The following is a 20,972-nucleotide window of genomic DNA, read 5'->3' on the forward strand; positions in this document are numbered from 1 at the left end:
GTGCCTGCTGTGTCAAACAGCCCCAGGAGAACAGGTCGAGAGTAGCAACAGAACTGAGATCAGAAATCCTGGCATACCTGGCCTTTCATGGCTCCATTTGGACCCTTGGTGATTTGAGCGGTGCAGCCTTGCTCAGAATTAGGTATCTGCAGGTGACACTGCCATGGACTTCCTGCCCCTGGGGAAGAAGGTCAGCTAAGCCTGTGCACACAGGTGTGTGGGCAATTGCACACCATGTCATTTCCACCACACAATTTCACTGGTGATATGTACACAGCTGTGCCTTGGAGCCAACCAAGAGCAGTATGGGGCTTGACTCAGGGCTGAGCCCTTTCCAGGAGCCCCAGGGAGCCTGTGGCCCTACACTCCTTCACCTTTCCAATGACCTGGGAAGGGGGATGAGAGGCCAACAGCAGGCAGCCAGAAACACGTGTCATGGGAGGGTTTGGGGTGGCCATAGTGAGTGGCTGGAGCCATAGGATGTGGGTGTCCTTCAGCCTCAGATCTGCCTGGCAGGTAGACCATAGTAATACCAGCTTGTCTAAAGTCTGTGCTTAACTTCCTTTGACAAACAGGAAGTTCTCCAACTATCTGTCATATATGTAGTTGGTTCAACCTCATCCGTCTCCCTAGACCACTGGGTTCTTTCCAAACCACATAGACACCCTTCAAATGCAGAGTGTTTGGTCAAAGTTAGTATGATCTGTGGCTCTGTCCATGGGAGCCTTTTTCTTTTAAGGTACCAAAAAGAGGAAGGCCCAAACAGAACTGGAATGTGGGCGAGGGGTGAGCACCCTCTCCAGTCATCTTGGGCTGCCCATCCTCCTCTGTGCCCTGTAGGCTTTAATGTAACATACAAGAACTGAAGGGGGTGTGTGTCTGTGTTTGGTACTGGATTTAAGTCTCCCTTTCAGGATGGGAAAGAGTGGGAGCAAATTTCTCCTTCCTGCTCACTGATTTTATGGAAGAAACACCCACCTCAAACCCAGGCACCTCTCTCACCCCAAACTCAAGGGCTATTTTCTCCAGGGAGAAATAAAAACATCTAGGAGCCAGAGTCCTTGTGGGTGTAGGACCTGGCTCTGCTGCTTGCTGACCATGGGACTTTGCACGAGCTACCTCACCCTTCTAAGCCCTCGTGTAGAATGCCTCTGCAGGTGAGCATGGAGAGAATATAGGGAGTCGCTATGGTATAAAATGCCTTGGGTGGGCATGAACTCTCATCTGGCTGCTCCTCGTGGACGGCTGGAAGGAGAAGCAGGTGAAAGTATCCAGACACCGGGACTTCAGATCCCAGCTCAGCCACTTGCCTTACCTTCTGTGCCTCGGCTTGCTGGTCTATAGCATGAAGATTATGTTAACTCCGACCACACAGCCTGGATGGACCCCTGCGCAAAGGCCTGAAGGGTCTGCAGAGCCCACGTTTGGGTTCCTCCAGCAGAAGCTTGTCTTGGCACTGATGACCTCAGCTCTTGCAGGAGATGTCATTGTGGAATCAGGAAGGTGGTCAGGGACAAACACCCCAAAGGACCTGTGCTACCTCAGCATGGGAGAGGGCTTGTTGTTGTTGATGTCTCACAACTTTTTTGTTTCTTTGCGTTAGGATCTCACTACATAGCCTAGTCTGGCTTCTTCCTGCAGTCTTCCAAGTGCTGGGATTACAGGTGAACACCATCATGCCTTTTGTTGTTGTTTAGTTTGGCTTGTTGGTTGTTGGTTGGTTGTTTTGTTTTTGGATGCTGGAACCAAGGCTTGAACTCAGGGCCTCAACTTGGGCTTTTTCTACTCACAGCTGGTGCTCTGCCACTTGAGCCCCAGCACCATTCTGGCTTTTGTCTGGTTAATTGGAGGTAAGAGTCTCATGGATATGTCTGGCTGGGCTACCTTTCTACTGTCATCCTCAGATCTCAGACTCCTGAGTAATTAGGATTATTCAGGCTGAGCTACCAGTGTGCCAGGCACCTTTCTGTGCTTTCTTTATTGTTGTTTTGTTTTGTTTGTGTCAGTCCTGGGGCTTGAACAGCACCATTTCCGGCTTTTTGGTAGTTAGTTGGAGTAAGAGGCTTACAGACTTTCCTGTTGGGACAGGCTTTGAACCGAACTGCAATTCTCAGATCTCAGCCTCCTCAGTCCAACACCTGGCCCTTTCTGTGTTTTTAAAGAAATCAGCGGGGCCTCTGCAGGTCAGCCTCTGGGTCCTCAGTGACTGACAGCTAGCTACCTGACATTCTGAGAATGACATGTAAAGTATGTATATGCAGAGGTGACAGCCTCCCCCCAGGGGCCCAGCCAGGCTCTTCCTGGCTCTTTCCTCCTAGAGTCTGCCTGCTCCACCATGGCCTGCAGGTCTACCAAGGAGAGAAGGGCCCTCTGCACATACACACACTCCAGCACCTGCCCGTCACCTCCTGTCAGAGCTTTCCCGCAGTCAGAGCTTTCCCGTCCATGCTCCCTGTGCCCAGCTGGAAGCATCTGGTTGGAGCAGGGCTGGAACAGGGTTGCCCGTCTGCCCCGGCAGCCTTCAGGTCTACCTTGTTAAAGCACTGCCGCTCTGGCTGGCCGCAGGCCGCCGGAGGCCTGGAGGCAGGCCAGACAGAAGGGTGCAGGCTGTGCAGCCACCAGCTACAGAAGGTGACTGTCCTTGGTAGTCTTCCAGGGAGCAAACCTACCTGCTCATCCAGCTTGGCGGCTCCAAGGTCTGCAGCTCCACTGAAGCGAAGCCAGGCCAGCCTGGAGCCTGACAGGCCCAGCAGGTGGTGGTCAGGACAGGATCTGCCTGGCACTGCTGGGTAACCTGGAATCTATGGCCTGGTGGTCATGTAAAGCTCTTGCTGACGAGGCAGTCTGGCCAGCATGTCTTTGGGTGATTATCTGCATGGTTGCACTAGTGAGGAACAAAGAAGGATCTTATGGCAATGTGTGTGTGTGTGTGTGTGTGTACGCGCGCGCGCATGTGCAGGTGCGTGAGTGTGCACATGTGCAGGAGCATGCTTGAAAGAGAGATGTGGGCCGCTCTTCGTGGGTACATGTGTGAGGATCTCTCTCTGACTGAATGAATCCTCATCCCTGCTTGTATGCAGACTGAGTTGCCAGTTGTTTTCCTCCACGTGTTTGCAGCTCAGGTTGATGTGCGTTGTGTTCTCAGTAGAATGTTATAATTGAATTAGTGGTGCCTTCTCATTCTCAGTGTTCTTAAAATAACTGTGCACCTTAAAATCTTGAGCCTCTTGGAGTTAATGAAACCCAGAAACTAGGTAACCTCTGGAAAGCTTACATAATCTGCCCACTTCTTCAAGGTAGAGAGTAGAGCCCCTTCGCCATGGAGGCAGGATGATCTGTGGGGACCCTAGAATGTGGTTTCGAGGGATGAATTTGAACACTGGCTGGATGGCTCAGATCACAGCTACCTTACCAGCTGCATGGCCTTGGAGAGTAGAGAAACCTCTCTGAGCCCCAGATTCTTCCCTGCCACATGAGTGTCCTGAGCTGATTGGCCATCGTGATTTGGGCACAGAATACCTATCCCTGTTCCTATCTTGCTGACTGTCCTCTGCAGGGGTGGGTGGGGAACCTTTTTTCTGTGAAGGGCCATTTGAATATTTATAACATCATTTGCAGGCCATACAAAATTGTCTGGAGGCGGGGCAGATAGCCACAGGCAGTGAAGGAAAGCCTGTCCTGTCCCACGTGGATGATTCTGTGGACTGGAAGTCCTGCAAGGGTTACCTTGCCCTAATCTGCCCAGTTGAGAGGAGAAATGGGCACTACCTTCCTGAGGTGACAGGGAACTAGTGTTTCCAAAGCCTCCTGACTCTCTTTTTAACCCTCAGACATTGTTTTTCCTTCCTTCTTTTGACCTCCTCCCACTGTGCCTCAGTTTCCATTTTCACTCATTTCCCCTTAGCAATTTTCTCTCTACTTGCTACTCTCTTCTGAGTAGTCTTCCCACACACAGCCTCTTAGGAGCTGTGTGCCAGGGAAGGGGAGAGTGGTGACTCTGGGATAGCTTGGCTGGCTCCTGTCCCTGTGGTCTGCAGGGCCAGAGGAGGCTGCTTGGTGCTAGTGCTGTCCATTGCACTGGACATTGCATTGCCAAGAGCACAGAAGTTCTCTATACTACCCATCCCTGTCCTGCTCACTGGCTCTGTGATCTTTCACAAATCTGGACTGATCTCATGATCTTTCTGTTTTCTTCCTCCCAAGCAGATTGGCTTATAGGAATGAGCCATCACACACGGTTGACAGGCTCTTTGAGGGGCTTCATGGTAGATTCCCCTGGGAGCCTCAAGCTATGGCTGTGGTTAGACCTAAGGTCCTCTTGCCTGTCCCTCTAGGGAGATCTGGGAAGGGCCCTGGGCTGTAATATGTAGCTGAATAACGTCCTGGCAATTTCCATGGGACAGAGAGACACACGAGCTGAGTCTGCCAGACTATTTGGGGGGCCTTATCCTGATGGGAGGAAGAACTGGAAAATGAGGCAGGGGAGAGTTAATAAAAACAGAGAGTGATGGCTCCCTCCTCCTTTTAATCCCTGCCTCTCAGGAGTTGGAATGGGAGGATTGGAATTCAAGGATGGCCTTGGGTAAAAGCTATCAAGAAATCCTGTCTTAAAAATACAAGCCTATTTCTGTAATCTTATCTGAGTATATTGGAAACCGTCTATACTGGTATTAGAACTAGGAAATTGAAAGGGAATACCAAAATCGAGAGACACAGGGTAAAAAAAGACAAACAACTACAAAAGCAATACTTGCAAAACTGTTTGGTGTAAGTGAACTGAACACCTCATGGGGGGAAAGGGAAAGGGGGAGGAGGAAGGGGGGAATGAGGGACGAGGTAACAAACAGTACAAGAAATGTATCCAATGTCTAATGTATGAAACTGTAACCTCTCTGTACATCAGTTTGATAATAAAAATTTGAAAAAAATAAAAAATAAATACAAGCCTGACAGGGTGTTACCTCTCTATAATCCCAGCTACTAAGGGGACCAGGGGAAAGAGGACTGTGGTTCAAGGCCAGCCTGAGCAAAGTTAAAGATAGCAAGTCTAATTGAAAGTATAGGGACTGGGGCTGTGAGTTCAATCTCCAGTACCAAAAAAAAAAAAGAAAAGAAAAGAAAAAAGCCCAAGAGGGCAGGTTGGACTGAGCCTGCTACCAGCTGTGGGTGGCCCCTAGCACCCTGCTTGCTCTCCAGGGCTCCCAAGTCATAGACTCCCAGAAGCAGGCAATGGTTTGCCTCTGGGAAGTTCCCAGTGGCCTCTTGAGGATGCCCACCAGGAGGGCTCAAGAGGGGAAAGAGCTGCCCCCCACCCCACCCCCAGCACTCCAGCCAAGCCCTCACCTTGAATCTGAGCTCTCCTGTCGTGATAATAAAACCCAGAGCCCCCAGAGCAAGCCCCACAAGCTTGAGGCTGTGTGAACAATTTAGCCCTCACTTCAAACAGCCACATCTTTAAACGCTGTAATTTGCAGCCCAAAATAACTGCCGGCTCCCAAAGCCTGGAAAGCCCTTGATGTGGGGTCGTTGGGCGGCAGCCTGCGCGCGACTCTGCTTTTGATAACGTGAGTTTCCCCAGTGCCTGGTTCACGCTTTCTCAGGAGAGCTCCACGTTGGGTGGCTGAGGAGAACAGGAGCTCCAGGGTGCTTTGAGAAATCTTCCTTGAGCATTTAGAAGGGATGTCTGAAGCTAGGGGGCCCCAACTTTGTAGATAATTACAATGGGGAGTAAAGAGAAAATTGTCAGCACATTTGGGAGAGAGTGGGTTAGACTTGGGTCTGAGACTGTTTTCTTTCGGGTACTTAGGGAGAAAATGGGGGTTCTCTGAGCCACACAGAGCAGGCTGGCCATGGGGCTCGCATGTGTCCATGTCCCCTCCTTGCCATGGTGTGCCTGGCTGCACCCTCTGCAGCAGGGAGCTCTCCTGTGTGGGTTCAGGTGGGTGGGAGAGGAGACCCTGGGCGTACAGGAAGCCCTCCCTGGACCTGCGGCTTCTCATGGCTGGCATGCCTGGAATTCTTGGGGCTGACTTACAGGGTTTGGTTTCCAGATGTGGAAGTAATTTAAGTTCTGTTTTCATAATCCCTGAGAGTTTGCCTCTGAAGTTCGCATTCTCATTTGAAAATCAAGGCTGGCAGGATGGGAATGGGTAGACCAGATGGCCTCTTTGAAATCCCCCCCTTTATTTGTTTATTTATTTATTTATTTTGGTCGTGGGGCTTGAACTCTGGACCTGGACACTGTTCCTTCAGCTCAGGTCTAGCATTCTACCACTTTGAGCCACAGCACTACTTCTGGTTTTCTGGTGGTTAATTGGAGATCAGAGTCTCACAGACTTTCCTGCCCAGACTGGCTTTGAACTGCAATCCTCAGATCTCAGCCTCCTGAGTAGCTAGGATTACCAGCGTGAACCACCGGCGCCCGGCCATCCCCCTTTATTTTTAAGGAAGTGGGTTTACAGGGTAGTTGGATCCAAGACCCAAGGCTTTTGGGGGATGCCACACCCCATCCAGGGCTTGGTCAGAAGATGGGTTACCAACGCCTCTCCTCTTCTTCTGTGATTTTCCTTGGTGATGATTTTTTTCAGATTAGCTGGGCTCTTAGTCACCATGACTGCGCTGGACAGTGGGGGAGGGACACCCAGGTTCCACTTCATGGCATCGAGTAGCTGGTTTCACAGCTGAGCAGGATGCCCACGTGTCCCATGAGTGTCCCATGAGCGGTTGAGGCTCGCCTTCCCATTCTGACCACAACAAAGGGAAGAAATACACTCTGGATTTCAAGTAGCCAGAAATACTGTCTGGTGTAGAGAAGCTGGGACTATCTTGCTCAATTACTGGGTCCTTTGAGCCACAGAGGCGCCTGCTCCAAGATTAGAGGCTATGGGTACCGGGCTTGTGTTTCCAAGTCTGCCTATTGGTCTCTTCTTTTGTAAACTAGTCACTATTTAGGTAAAAGAGCTTTTACTTTTTGTGGTTGTTGTTTGTTTGTTTTGTCTAAGACCTCAAACTTAATATCAGGACTCTGAATTGGTATCTGATGCTTCTGCTCATTGGCTGGCACTTTACCACCTGAGTCATGCCTCCAACCCCCTACCTCTGTCTTATAAACTATACTAAGTATGGATCTGGACCAACAAAAATTGCCTTTGCAATTCTAATGTCTGAATTGTGTATATACTTCTTTAAAATTAAAACACAATGTGCTTTTGAGAGAACACAGACAGTGGAAATAATAATTCAATTCTTATGTAAGTAATGTTTCCAAAACATCAGCCTGAGCCACATAGACCCACTGAGATCTGGTTGCAGTAAGATATAATGTCTCAAGGAGCTGCAGTATCACAAACTTATCTTGGAGAGCAAAGACCAGAAGTAAACAAAGTAAACAAACAGTGAATCTTGAGTCTTTTTTTTTTTTCAGTACTGGGGTTTGAACTAGGGACCTGGCACTTGCTAGACAGGTGTTCCATCATTTGAGCCACACCTCTGACCCTGGAGTCTCCTGATGAGTGTGACTTTCTGGTGTGGAGAGTCAGAAGTTCTCTTGGACTTGGAATTGTGTTGACTTTGAAGGAATTCCCTTCCGTTCAGGGCGGGGAGATGGGTGAGGCACCTAGGTTAACTGGGTGGGGCTTCAGATTCCCCCGGGGTAGAGCGTGGAGTGATGTCAGTTGTTGGGGCTGCCATACCAAAGTACTGCAGTTGGGAAGCTGAACAACGGAAGTGAGTTTTCTCACAGTCCTGGGAACTAAATTCCCAGGCTGGCAACACAATCCAGAGTTGCTCTCCAGGGCTGCGTCCAGACTGGCTTGGTCTGCATATATAATTTCTTACTCCCTAGCCCTTTGAAAGGAAACTAGACAAAACATTATCAAAACTAAGCACATTTCTCTTCATAACTAATATACCGTTAATATACCCTCCAATATTAAGCATTATCCCTTAGCACCACCCAATAGCTAGACTGTGCTTCAGCTTTACTCTGTTCCTCAGCATTGCCTTTCTGTATTTTGAAACTGTTAATCAATGCATTAAAGGGTTAAATAGACCACTTATGATTTTAATTTTTGTTTGTATGATCTGGGAATTAATCAGCTTTCCTGTTCCTTGATCAGGAGCCATGGTTCTCAGAGTGTTGTCTTGGTCGAATACTATCCTTTAGCTTTTTTCACTCAAAGATGGCACTCTGCTACTTTGAGCTGCATCTCTGCTTCCCATGTTTTGGTGGTTAAATGGAGCTAAGAGTCTTACACATTTTTGTCTTCCTAGGTTGTCTTTGAATCTCAACCCTCACATTTCAGCCTCCTGAGTAGCTAGAATTATAGGCATGAGGCACCACTCCCAGCTTTTGATCTGGTTGTGATCTGCAGTATTTTGGGGATCTGTGTACTCAGGTCAGACAGTGTGGTTCCTCTCTGTTGTAGCCTCCTCATCCTCTTCCCTGCTCACCTTTACTGAGGGAGGCAGTTGCAAATTTCCAACTCTTAGCTTTGTTTAGGTTAGCTCTGTATATTTTGAAACTGCTAAAATGCATAAAAGGTAGTGTTATATCTTGTTAAATCCTTTATCATTTTTAAGTTTCTCTCCCTCTAGCCTTAAAATACTTTGCCTGAGATTAATGTACCCCACCCCAGAATTTCTTTTGGTTAGTGTTTGTATATTTTTTTAAAAACGTATGCAAATGGCATGCAGTTATTTAGTCTCTTACTGTTTGCCTTTTGATAGACTTGTTCCCTCCACTTGCATGCAATGTGTTACTGATATGGTTGAGTTGTTATTTATTTTCTATTTTTCCCATCTGATCTTTGTACCTCTTTTCCTCTTCTTCCTGGTTCCTTTTGGATGGTTCGTGATTTTGATTCCTTTTCCTCCTCAGAGTTTAGTAATTTTTACTTTTGTTAGTGGCTCTATTTTTACATGCTCACATGTTACAGGGTGGAAGTGGTACAATACGGATGAGGGTCAGGACGTCCTCCCCAGGGGTGGAGGGAGTGTGGAGACAATGCCACATAGTCCAAAGTAGAGCTTGAAGCCTAAATGGGCTTGAAAACCAGATCTTACCAGCCTTCCTCACACCATTCAGGTCTCAGATTCAGATCTGCTGCAGCTCCTGCTCAGTATACGAAGGCCCTGGGTTCCAACCAGCAGCTGGAGAGGAAAGAGAGAAAGCCCAGCGCAGGGCCAGCTGGCTCCTTGGCAGTGTCCTGGCCCAGCGCGGACTGTCCTTTTCCCTCTGGTCAGCAGGGTCCTGGTGGGGAGAGATGGAGGACCTCCACCTGGGGGAAGGTTTGGATAGACATGGAGTGGTTTCCAGCCCGAGTGCCAATTGAGCAGGCCCCACAGCCTTGGAGGCAGCCTGGACATGCTGGTCATGGACACCTCCAGCCAGTGCCCAAGTGGGCTCTACCACAGTCTGCCCTAGATACTCCCTCGGGGTGCCTCCCAGAGACCCCCCCCACTCCATGCCTCACTGAGGATGTGCTCTGTCTTTAGATCCCATTAGATCCACTGATCCCTCTGCTCTGCCACCCCTCCGGAATTTGCCCATCTCTGGTTTGGTTTGGAACCGCCTGACATTTCTTCTTTGTAACGTTCTCTGCTGCTCCTAGTGGGAGTTGGGGGGGGAGGGAGAGTGTATAAATGGGGCCCTCCTTTACCTTGCATAAGTAGCACAGGAGGCTTGGGAGCCCCAGCCTGTTAGCACCAGCCTGAGGTTCCCGGGCCAGTGGTGTCTGATCACACTGAAGCACATCTGCCAAGCACGGCCATGTCCCCATCTGAAATTGGGTGCTTGGGCACCTCCCTCTGGGGACAAGGCCTCCTACTGGAGACTAATGATGAATCCTGGTTGTTATTACTGTTCCCTTCCTGGGACCTATGGGTCCCCAGGGGCTAACAGCAGTGTCAGGAGTTACTCTGAGATCTGTCCCCCAGGGCTCCTGTTGTGGGGTCTTGAGCTGAGCTGAGACCTTGTTTCAGCAATGCACCTGGACCCCCTGGGCTGGTGAGAGAGGGAGAGGGCCTGTAAGCTGTCCTGGAGCTTTCCCTGGGAGGGAGGCTAGCCCTGAGGTGGGGAGCCTGGCCCCAAGGTGAGAACATAGCATCTGCCCTGACTTCTCAGCACAGCTGCTGAGACAAGCCCCAGTGGCTCAGAATAGTGACCAGATCACCTGTGCTTGCCCCTGGCCTTGTTATAGGCAGAGCCAAGATGCTGTGGGTGCTTGGCTTCCCCTTAATTCCTGCCCTTTCTTGGTGCCTGGCAATCCTGCAGAGAAGGACCAGACCTGGAGCAACCATTAGCAGCCACAGCACAGGTAGACTGCAGTCTCCGCCACCATCTTTGCATGGCGAGAGCCCCTGAGCCTCTGTGGTTGCCAGGGGAGCTCAGCCCAGGCACCGCAGGCCCATCCCTCTTTGAAGCTGGAAGTAGTAGGACCCCAAAAGGAAGTGTCTGCCTGGCCCTTGTCTTCTGGGCTGTCAGCTAGCTAAAAGTGCTTATGTGATTCCCTCACTGGCCTGGCCTGGCAGCTCTCCTCCCCAGCGTTAGCTTGGTTAGTGTCCACTGTTGCACACCTTCCCTGTGGTGGGTCCACGTGTGCCATGGGTCCACGTGTGCCGTGGGTGCCTGGCTTCACAGGGAAGCTGGGACAGGCCCGCCCCAGCTATTTTTACCCAGGCGTGTCTCCACAGAGCTGTGCTTTGGCTCAGTTACTGCCTGCGGAGCGGAGCTGTTGCCAGGGCTGGGGGTGGATGAGCCTGAGCCTCTGAGCCTCCTGCTTTCCCCTCCCCAGACGGCAGCTCATCTTAACACCCCTTGGTGGGCACAACCAGCATGCGGCAGAGGACCTCCTGTGGGAAGAAGAGGCACCTGATCGCTAGAGGCCAGGCTTTACCACTGTTCTCACCCCAAAACAAAGCAGAACCTGCATGTCAGAGGGAAAGCATCCCAGGGGCTGGGCAGGAGTCAGCAGCTCGGGAGTCTTCAATGATGACGATAATAATGGCCACATTTGTACTAAGACTACAAGTGCTTGCTTAATTCTAATCCTGTTTGTGTGTGGGGAAACTGTGGCACTCAGGCACTTGAGCCCACTCAGAGTGCATCCACCCCTCTCTCCTTTGCCATGTTTTCATGTCCTCCTGATGTGACCCATTGTCCTCGATTCTCTGTGGCATCCTGTCACCTGAGGCTCAGAAGCAGCCAGGCAGTGATTTTACCAGAACTGACCCTGGGCCTCCAGCCCTCTGGTTCCGCCTTTCCCAGCTCACCATACCAAGATGCAGCTTGTTCACCCGTGCTGGGTAACAGCTCCCATGGGCATCCTGTGATGCTTGCCCCTGGGGTTCAGATGTGACGTCCCCGCGGCTCCCTGTTCACAGGGAACGCAGAAGCACAGTCCCTGGAGCCCATGTTCTCTGTGCACTAGCTGCCAGAAAGCTCTTGGTCCTAGCAGGTGTGACTTCACAGGTCACCAAGATGGACTGGTGAGGGTGGAAACTGAAGTCAGCTGTTTAGTGTGGGCCCTGTTGCACCCTCTGTGACAGCTGGGACAATGGGACACATTATGAATACTTTCAGCCCCCATTGAATTCAGCCCTTGTCAGCTTCTTACAGAGGAAGGGGTGACTCTGAGGCCTGCTGGCAGGTAAGCACAGCTCTCAGAACTGGAGAAGGCCGCTGGGGCCAGTGCTAATCTCCAGTCTCAGCTGGAGACAGGGTGGAAAAGTGGAGGGTACCAGTGAGACTGCTGACGGGTGTCATTAGCCAGCCCTTGCCAGAATGGCTGAGTCCTGTTTCCCCAGCCCTGGGCCTCAGAACTCCGTCCAGTAACTCCTGGCCTCAGGTCATCTGCCAGGCCTGGCTGCCTGGCTATCAAGACCTTTCTGGCCAACCAGAGAGGCCAGGCCAGGACTTCCGGCTACTGTAACTTCTGACTCTAGTGCATGTGTAAATTGTCACATGTTCTTGGAAAAAGTCTCTGAGGCTTTTTAGGGGACAACTCAGAGATCTTAGAGGGATGGCCACTTGCCCACAAGTTGTAAATGGTTCAGTCAGCCGGGACTGAGAGCCGATCTGTCATATCCCAAAGCCCCGCCCTTCCCCAGGGCTGGCAGAGGGGCACTCTCATCCATTCTCTCTCTCTCTTCACTGTGGGACCCTGTGGCAAGAGAACCAGGGGAGCCATGCCTATGTGGCCTATGGGGAATAGTCCTGGGCCCTTGGGGGGGGGTGGGGGCTCAGTGTTCATAGCCACCTCTGGGACCCTAAGGACAAAGCCCTGGGGAGCCAGATTGGACCACAGACAATTGCTAGGGCTACTTACTGGGGACACTGTCCCTTTCCTAAAGTTTCCCCAAAAGACACAGCCTTTCTGTGCAAATTCTAAGGAGTCCTTGTTCAGCTCTGGCCTGGACCATTCTAGACTTGGGAGCTGCTGGATGGTGTCAAACGGATGTCTTTTCACATATGGGAATGGGGATAGGATGGGGAAGCACTGAGGGGAGAGTCTCAGAAGCTTCCCTGCTCCCTTGCTCGACCTCTTGGGATGCCCCAGTTCTTCCAGTCCTTCAGGAAGGCTTTAGGTCTAGGATCAGCAGGGTGATACAGGGGCAACCCAGCAACCTGGGGAGGCTGCCACAGTGGATTCTATGACCAAATCAGCCTTGGGTTTGTCTGGTAGTGAGGTTGGCATCTTGCATCGGCCTGAGTGGAATTTACCTGTCCACTGCAGGCAGATTCCTATCAGCTCCTCTCCAGTCCTCCCCCAGCCCCCCTCAGCTTGCCTGTGTGCCCCAAGGCAGCCTCTGCTCTACCACACATCAGGCAGAGTGCCTGGGTGTCATACCTAGGAGCAGATTCCTACAAAGTGCTCTCACCTCACTGTTTCCCCTAGATTTGAAAATGCATTAAATGCAGAGGCATCATCAATAAATTGAACCACTGAACAGCAACCAGAAACAGGCAGGGACCTCTGCCTACTAGTCAGAAAATGGCACACTGCTCTCAGAGCCTCAGTTTCTCCATCAGGAAAATGGTAACAATAATGGCTGTCCCAGAGAATTGTCGTAAGGGATGATGCATGCACTCTTGGTGTGCTCTCCAGAACTAAACGGTTGCCCAGTGCTGCCGGTTTCCTTTGGTTTGCATTGGATTACAGCTTTCTGCTTGCTTAGGGCCTAAGACCTGATGGGTTTGGACCCATGTGGGGTCAGATCCGTGGCATCTAAGTGGAGAGCGCTCTGTGACCATTAGGGGTGGCTTTAATTACTCAGTTCATTGGTCTCTATGATCAGGGATGCCTGGTGCCAGCCAGCCTTATTGGGTGACATGGGTAGGAGCCGAATACATTACTCACCATCTGTCCTTGGCCCAGGGGTCCTGATGGGGTTAGACCCCGGGATGGCTATGGGTACATCCAAGGGGATCTCCTAGCATGGGGCCAGGGGTGGCCCCAAGCTCAGAAGTGAAAGGCCTGGCACACACTTACCTCCCAGGCTATCATGCCACCCTCTGTCCCAGGCTACAGGAGGAGTTCCCTCAGTGGACATGCTGGCCCTGCAGGACTCAGTTATTCTAAGAAGGAGGAAGGAGGCAGCTGACTTTCAGTGGTATACCCAGGATCGTGGAGGGTGGGTGCCAGCTATGCAGACTTCCTTTTCCATGCTGCTTCAGACTTCTTCGTGAGGGCCATCCAGTGTTGACATGCCCATAGTGCCTTCTCAAAGCACTGGGCTTCCTGTGCAGACTCAGTGATGAGGGCTCCATTGTGCTGCCCATGTCCCCTGAAGGACATGGCTAGCTGGGACCAGCTATCCATAGGAGGCTGTCCCTAGGACATCTATCTCCTCACTGGACTCTCAGCCCAATGAGAGTTTCCAGGATCCCTCACCTGCCAGGCTTTCTCCTCTGTGGGATTCCAGGGTCTGGGCCTTCCATCCTCGCTCTCCCTGATCCTGCTGGTACCATCGGATCCAATAGGAGCCCGGAGCTTCAGCAAGCTTACTCTGCTCATTCCATCCCCCCTGTCTTTTCCAGGGCAGTGACGTCTCTGGCCCTACCTTTGCTGATGGCGAGCTCATCCCCAGGGAACCTGGCTTCTTTCCTGAGGACGAGGAGGAGGCCATGACACTGGCCCCCCCAGAGGGCCCCCAGGAGACAGACATGGACAGCCCCATGGAGAGCACCCAGGGCCTGGAGGGCTCTGTCAGGGGTCCCACCCAGGAGAAGGAGCGGAGCCTTGGGGGCCTATTTCTGCCAGAGGACAAGTGAGTGAAACTGTTGCTGTGTGGCCTCCAGGCCAGAAACATGCTTTTCCCTGAACAGTGTCTCCACAAAGTCCACATGACAGTGACACTCACTCATGTTATTTTCATGGGTATTTTGCATGGCAGAAAGTTCTGGGATTCCAGACAGATGTACAAAGTCAAGTTTGAATGACTAATAATATGGGATTCATGATATCAATTACTTATAAAACACAAGTTACAGCCAGGTGCCAGTGGCTCTTGCCTGTAAGCCTCGCTACTCAGGAGGCTGAGATCTGAAGATCGAAGACAGCCTGTCCAGGAAAGCCTGTGAAACTCTCTATCTCCAATTAACTACCAAAAAGCAAGAAGTAGAGCTGTGGCTCAAGTGATAGAATGCTAACCTTGAGAGAAAAAGCTCAGGGATAGTACTGAGGCCCTGAGTTCAAGCCCCAGGACAAGCACAACAACAATAAATTATAAAGATGTCAGTGAACTATGATCTTTATTAAAAGAATATGTACTATCTATATATTAGGAAATGCCTAGAAAAATTACTGTTAAAATTAATTAGCTATTTCTGGGGGGGGGTAGTCATTTTAGTTATGTCTGTACTCTGCTGTATAACCTATATTTTCTGTATTGATCGTGCACACATAGAAATGGTTTTTGTTTTGTGTCTTTGCAGTGCTGGAGATCAAACCTAGGGCCTTGTGCATGCTAGGCAAGTGCTGTGCTGCTGAGCTGACATCTCCTGCCCAGGAATGTTGTTGTTTTTTAAAACACTGTTAAGACTTTGGTGGGGCTGGGTGTATATAGCTCAGAGGCAAAGCAATTGCATACCATGGTCAAGGCCATAGATTTGAGCACTAGCACCACAAAAGAGAGAGAGAGAGAGAGAGAGAGAAAACCTAAGTAAGACCTTGCGACCTGAGTGACTTAACAGTGCATCAGAGTTACCTTCTAGTTTGGCGTCAGCAGAAGGGAATCCCTTCCGTTTCCACCTGCACAGTCCTTGTATATGGGTTCACCACTGCATCCGGGCAGCCACAGCAGTTGGGAATGGTGTCCTAAATAGGCGAGGAAGAAGACAGGGCACTGATCCAAATGTTTGAAGAGGGGCTTCTAGTGTTGGTCGAACCGTAAGATGGCCAACTTTTCATCCATTTTCAACCTTACCCCTCAAAAACTAAAAAATGAATTTCATGTGATTGAACCTGAGAGGTTTTCTCAGTGCTCATGAGGCCATGGAATGCTTTTGGCATGGCCCTTGGGAGAGGTCATTGGGAGGGGTCCTCTTGCTCCCTGGGGCAGTGCATCACCTATGTCCCAGGATGGAGGGCATGGACCGCAGAACTATTATTCTCGCAGCTGATTGTCTACCATTTGGTGGTCCTATGGTTTTCTGGACCTCACCACCTGAAGGTGAGGCAGCAGTAGGTACGGAGCGCTTTGGTAAACTACATAAAAGAAGTTGGATCAGCTCAGCGGAGGTGCAAAGGAACCCCAAGACACATATCTGACTAAATAAAGGAGGGATGAGGTGCCAGGAGACTTGATCTGCAGCACCCTATCATTAAGCTGCAATCCTGAAGTAGAAATGGAGGTTCCTCAGGGGCATGGAGTGAGACCTGCTGCCTCCAACCACTGCAGGCCTCTTCCACTGCTCAGCTTTCTCATTTGGAGAGTGGAGGCTCAGTGAGTTTGGGGACAGTGAGGCCTATGGGCGATAAAATGGAGAAATGGCTGCATGGAGGCTGGTAGATTTGACAGGGGATGTGTGGCTTCTTTCTTTTTTTTTTCTTTCTTTTTTTTGCCAGTCCTGGGGCTTGGACTCAGGGCCTGAGCACTGTCCCTGGCTTCTTCTTGATCAAGGCTAGCACTTTGCCACTTGAGCCACAGCGCCACTTCTGGCCATTTCCTGTATATGTGGTGCTGGGGAATCGAACCCAGGGCTTCATGTATACGAGGCAAGCACTCTTGCCACTAGGCCATATCCCCAGCCCCTCTTTCTTGTTCTGGGTATGTGTGCATGGACTCAGTTAGTTCCTGATATATCACAGGCCATACCATGGCTCTCCCATGAGAGGCCCCAGAGCCTGGGATCTCTGACTCATGTTCTTTGGGACTAGGCATCTTTTCACCTAATAGCTCATTGTTATTTACCATTTCAGAGATGTACATGTTCATTAAGCCAAGGTTGAAAAAGGCCAAGTATGGTGCCTCATACCTGTAATCCTAGTTTCTCAGGAGACAGAGATAAGGAGGATATCGATTTGAGGCTATCTTGGACAAAAGCTTATGACACTCCATCTCCACCAATAGTTGGGCTCTGTGGTACTCACTTGTCATCCCAGCTAAATCAGATTGTAGTCCAAGCCAACCCAGACATAAATTCAAGATATTAGCTCAAAAATAAAAGCAGAAAGGGCTGAAGGTATGGCTCAAGGGCCTGAATTTGAACCCTACTACTACTAGTAAATAGAAAAACTTGACAAAGGCAAGAAAGGTGAGCATGGGGGTAAAATATCCCTCCCATCCAAGTCCTGTTATTATTTTAATATTTTTATTTTGTAGTCTCAAGAGGTAGAGTGTCTGCCTAGCAAGCACAGTGCTCTGAGTTCAAACTCCAGTACCACCAAAAGCAAAATTGTATTTCCAATGTTTCTTTCTGTGGAGACCTCTTACATACTCATTATTTATTGTGGTGGCGAGGCCTGAGTCCAGGACCTCGCACATGCTAGGTAAGCATTCTACCACTTGAGCCAAGTGCCCCCTCCCCAAGTCCAGTCCTTTTGCCTGTATTTTAGGTTTTTTTTTTTTTTTAATGGTCCTGCTTTCTTTCTTTCTTCTTTTTTTTTTCTGAGATGACCTCAAATGAGATCCTCCTGTTTCTGTCTCCCAGGTTTCTGGGATTGCAGGTGTATATCACCACACTGGCCCTGACTTTTTTTTTTTTTTTTTTTGGCCAGTCCTGGGCCTTGGACTCAGGGCCTGAGCACCGTCCCTGGCTTCTTCCCGCTCAAGGCTAGCACTCTGCCACTTGAGCCACAGCGCGGCTTCTGGCCGTTTTTCTGTATATGTGGTGCTGGGGAATCGAACCTAGGGGCCTCGTGTATCCGAGGCAGGCACTCTTGCCACTAGGCTATATCCCCAGCCCCTGGCCCTGACTTTTTATCGATACTCATTTTCCCAGCTTGTTGTCAAGGTTTTCCCAAGCTTTTTCAACAACGATTTGATAGTCTATAATTTAATAATTAGATTCACTAATACATGTTCTAATTGGCTAGCTATGACTATATTGTAATTTGATGTAGCTGGTTCATGAAGTCGTGACCAGTGTTGGAGGTGGAGTGGGTTTACTGTCTTCTCGTGTGGAAAGTTTCTTCAGTGAGATGTTCTGCTTAGGGTGTGGCCCACAAGGCCAGGCTCCTGCTGTCTGCAGGGCTGCCTGGCTGGCTCTCCTCCACAGCATTACTAACTGGATGCTTTGGCCCGAAGGTCCCTGGTTCACACTCCGTCCGTGACTACGTCAGACCTCTCCACGCACTCATCCGCCTCACTCATAAGCAACGAGGAACAGTTTGAAGACTACGGGGAGGGAGATGATGTGGACTGTGCCCCCAGCAGTCCCTGTCCCGATGATGAGACCAGGACCAACGTCTACTCAGATCTGGGGTCTTCAGTGTCTTCCAGGTGGCCCTGTGGTCTGGGATGACATTTGGGGTTCAGGAAAAATGACAGACTAATCCAGCCTCATGGGGAGGGAGGGGCAGGCAGGCCAGATACTGTGCTGGTGGCCACATAGCTCTACTTCTGGGGTGTGGCCTTTGCACCCTAGTTGGGAGGCAAGCTCCTCCCCCTTCCCATGTTGGAAAAGAAGCACTTAGGGCTGGGAATGTGGCTTCGTGGTAGATTGCTTGCCTAGCATGCACGAAGCCCTGGGTCCCATTCCTCAGCACCACATATACAGAAAAGGCCAGAAGTGGTGCCGTGGCTCAAGTGGTAGAGTGCTAGCCTTGAGCATAAAAAGCTCAGGGACAGTGCTCAGGCCGAGTTCAAGCCCCAGGACTGGCAAAAAGAAGGGAGGGAGGGAAGGAGGGAGGGTGCGAGGCAGGGAAAGAAGCGAAGCATTTAGCTGAGTTGGGAGGTCACAGCCCCTCCTAAGGAGAGGAGGTCTAGGCTTTGTTGTCTTGCCTCTCTAGAGCTCAGTGTTAGAAGATCCTTTCAAGTGACCAGTGATCCCTTTCCACCCACCTGATTCCGCTGTGCTTGGCTCTCAGTTTACCTTCCTGTTAAATGGGTACATATTAGCAGCTTCCTCTTTGCGACCATTGGGGAAGGATGCTTTTTTCCCCCTAGTCCTGGGGCTTGAACTCAGGGCCTGAGCACTGTCCCTGGCTTCTTTTTGCTCAAGGCTAGCACTCTGCCACTTGAGCCACAGCATCATTTCTGGCCTTTTCTGTTTATATGGTACTGAGGAATCCAACCCAGAGTAAGGTAAGCACCCTACCACTGAGCCACATTCACAGCTCAGGAAGGATGCTTTGTTGTTCTTTTCCCTCCCCTCCCCAGAGTTCCCAGGCCTTGGGAGACCAAATAAACTTAGTGGGGTAGGGCAGGGCAGAGCCCAGCTGGCCAGCAGCTAGACAGTGACTTTCTCCTCTCCCTCCTGTGGACCAGTGCGGGGCAGACCCCCAGGAAGATGCGACATGCATACAACAGTGAGCTGCTAGACGTCTACTGCTCTCAGTGCTGCAAGAAGATCAACCTGCTGAATGACCTGGAAGCCCGGCTGAAAAACCTGAAGGCCAACAGGTGAGCCCCAGGAGAGCAGGACGGCCCACTGTCCCAGCTGGTGAGAGCAGGGCCTGCCCTGGGGACATTCTCGACAGTGGGAAATCAAAGTGTTCCTTCCCAGGCCTGCACTGAGGGGAGGCCGCCCTTCCGTGGAGGCCGCCTGTCCTGCACCCTCGTGTCTGGGCAGAGGCAGAGGAAGGGCCCTCCCAGAGCCACTCTGCTCAGTGACTGTCCCCTCTCTGTTTCTCCAGCCCCAACCGGAAGATCTCAAGCACGGCCTTTGGAAGGTAAGGTTCCCCTGGGAGCTGGCAGGTTGGGTGTTGTTCCATGCCACAACTCAGACAGGGTCAGAAGACAGGAATGGCAGTGTGGCCAGCGGTCTGCTCCTGCCCTGTGTCCCCTCCTGTCCAGTCAGTCTCAGGCCTGCCTCTGAGATGCCCCTAGTATCTATCACTACCCTTTGCTGAGTCCATGGAGACAGAGCAGGAGCCAGGCTCCTTCATATAGGTGTCCATCTGGGGGAGGAGGGCCTCACGAGCCAGCTGTGCATGGGTAGCTGCTGGGTAGACACTTGTGTGGAGGCAGCAGGAAAGATTGGTGATCAATTGGCCAGGGGTGCCAAGCACTCAGGGAGGGGCTCAGCAGCCCCTCTGCCATCCCCTGTTGGGTATGGAGGTCAGAGGAAGCTCCTCCCTGGCTGGGCGAAGGCAGCCTTGGCAGTCCCCCCATAGTGTGTAGGGGATGTGCACCCCCAGCCCATAGCCCTGAGTCCAGACCCTAGGCTGTGCGCCTCCACAGCCAGTGGCCTCCCACCCTGCAGGCAGCTCATGCACCACAGTAACTTCAGCAGCAGTAACGGCAGCACTGAGGACCTGTTCCGGGACAGCATTGACTCCTGTGACAATGACATCACTGAGAAGGTAGGCCTGGCGTGGAACTCCACCTGTGTGTGCTTCTAGGAGGAAGAAGGGGAGGTGTCCTAGGCTGCTTTGGGGGGACTCAGAAGACACTTGCCCCTTCTTAGAAGGTAAGAGTGGGGCGGGGGGGGGGGGGGGGAAGCACAGATCATGGACCCCACACGCACCAAACAGAACCGCTCTTTTCCCGAGCAATCGTTTGCAGGTCTTGGTCATAGGTTCTTAGACCTCTAGCCTCAAAGGTATTTTCTCCCCTGCTGCAGGTGAGTTTCCTGGAGAAGAAGGTGACGGAGCTGGAGAATGACAGTCTGACCAGTGGGGACCTGAAGAGCAAGCTAAAGCAGGAGAACACACAGCTGGTGCACAGGTCAGCGGGGCGGGCTCTGGGGCGGATGGGGCCTGGTGCTAAAAAGCCAGAGGATAGGGCCTCAGTCCTTCAGCAGTGTGACCTGGACTCCAGATTCCTACCAGGTCAGCAGCTTCAAGATGGACCTTAGGCAGGAGGCAGGAGGCAGGATCTACCTCTCCCTCCCCTTCTCTCACTCTCTCTCTAGCTCTCCTCCCCTCCCCCTTCCTCCCCCTTGGTCCTTTCCTGAGGTCAGGCTCTGCAGGCGGGAGGCTGGTGCCAGTGGACTGGTGGGAGGGGCCCAAGCACCACCTAAGTCTTGTCTTCTACCTCGTAGGACCCAAAGATGGGCCCATTTATATACCCCAGAAGGTCAGCCTGCATGAGGGACTGGTCAGTGAGCCATACCCCAGATTGATATAACAAGTAGAACATGAGTTAGTTAGGATGTCCAGGAAGGGGCCTGGGCCTTCCCAGGTCTGACATGCTTGGGGCCAAGATGTGTCCATTTTTCATCCTGAAGCTCTACAGGCTGAATTGTCAAATTGTTATTGGAGGGATGCTGGGCAGAGAGGCAGAGCAGAAAGAGGAGGTGAGACCTGAGGCTGTTCATCCAGCTGTGGCCAGGCCCACTAGTCCTCTCCTGTACTGCCTCACATGTC

The 20,972-nt window shown here is 51.3% G+C and overlaps 1 protein-coding gene across 1 annotated transcript in view; it reads left to right on the plus strand.

Annotated features, from left to right (window-relative positions):
* The window catches only part of Rab11fip4 (RAB11 family interacting protein 4), a 91,530-nt gene that overhangs the window by 64,326 nt on the left and 6,232 nt on the right, over window positions 1-20,972 (plus strand). The window contains 6 exon segments of the mRNA XM_048365045.1: window positions 14,039-14,268; window positions 17,749-17,943; window positions 18,931-19,065; window positions 19,299-19,334; window positions 19,868-19,967; window positions 20,228-20,331. Of these exon segments, the coding sequence (XP_048221002.1) occupies window positions 14,039-14,268; window positions 17,749-17,943; window positions 18,931-19,065; window positions 19,299-19,334; window positions 19,868-19,967; window positions 20,228-20,331 (800 nt within the window).

This window comes from Perognathus longimembris, chromosome 17 (genome assembly GCF_023159225.1).
Source record: "Perognathus longimembris pacificus isolate PPM17 chromosome 17, ASM2315922v1, whole genome shotgun sequence".
Classification (NCBI taxonomy): domain Eukaryota; kingdom Metazoa; phylum Chordata; class Mammalia; order Rodentia; family Heteromyidae; genus Perognathus; species Perognathus longimembris.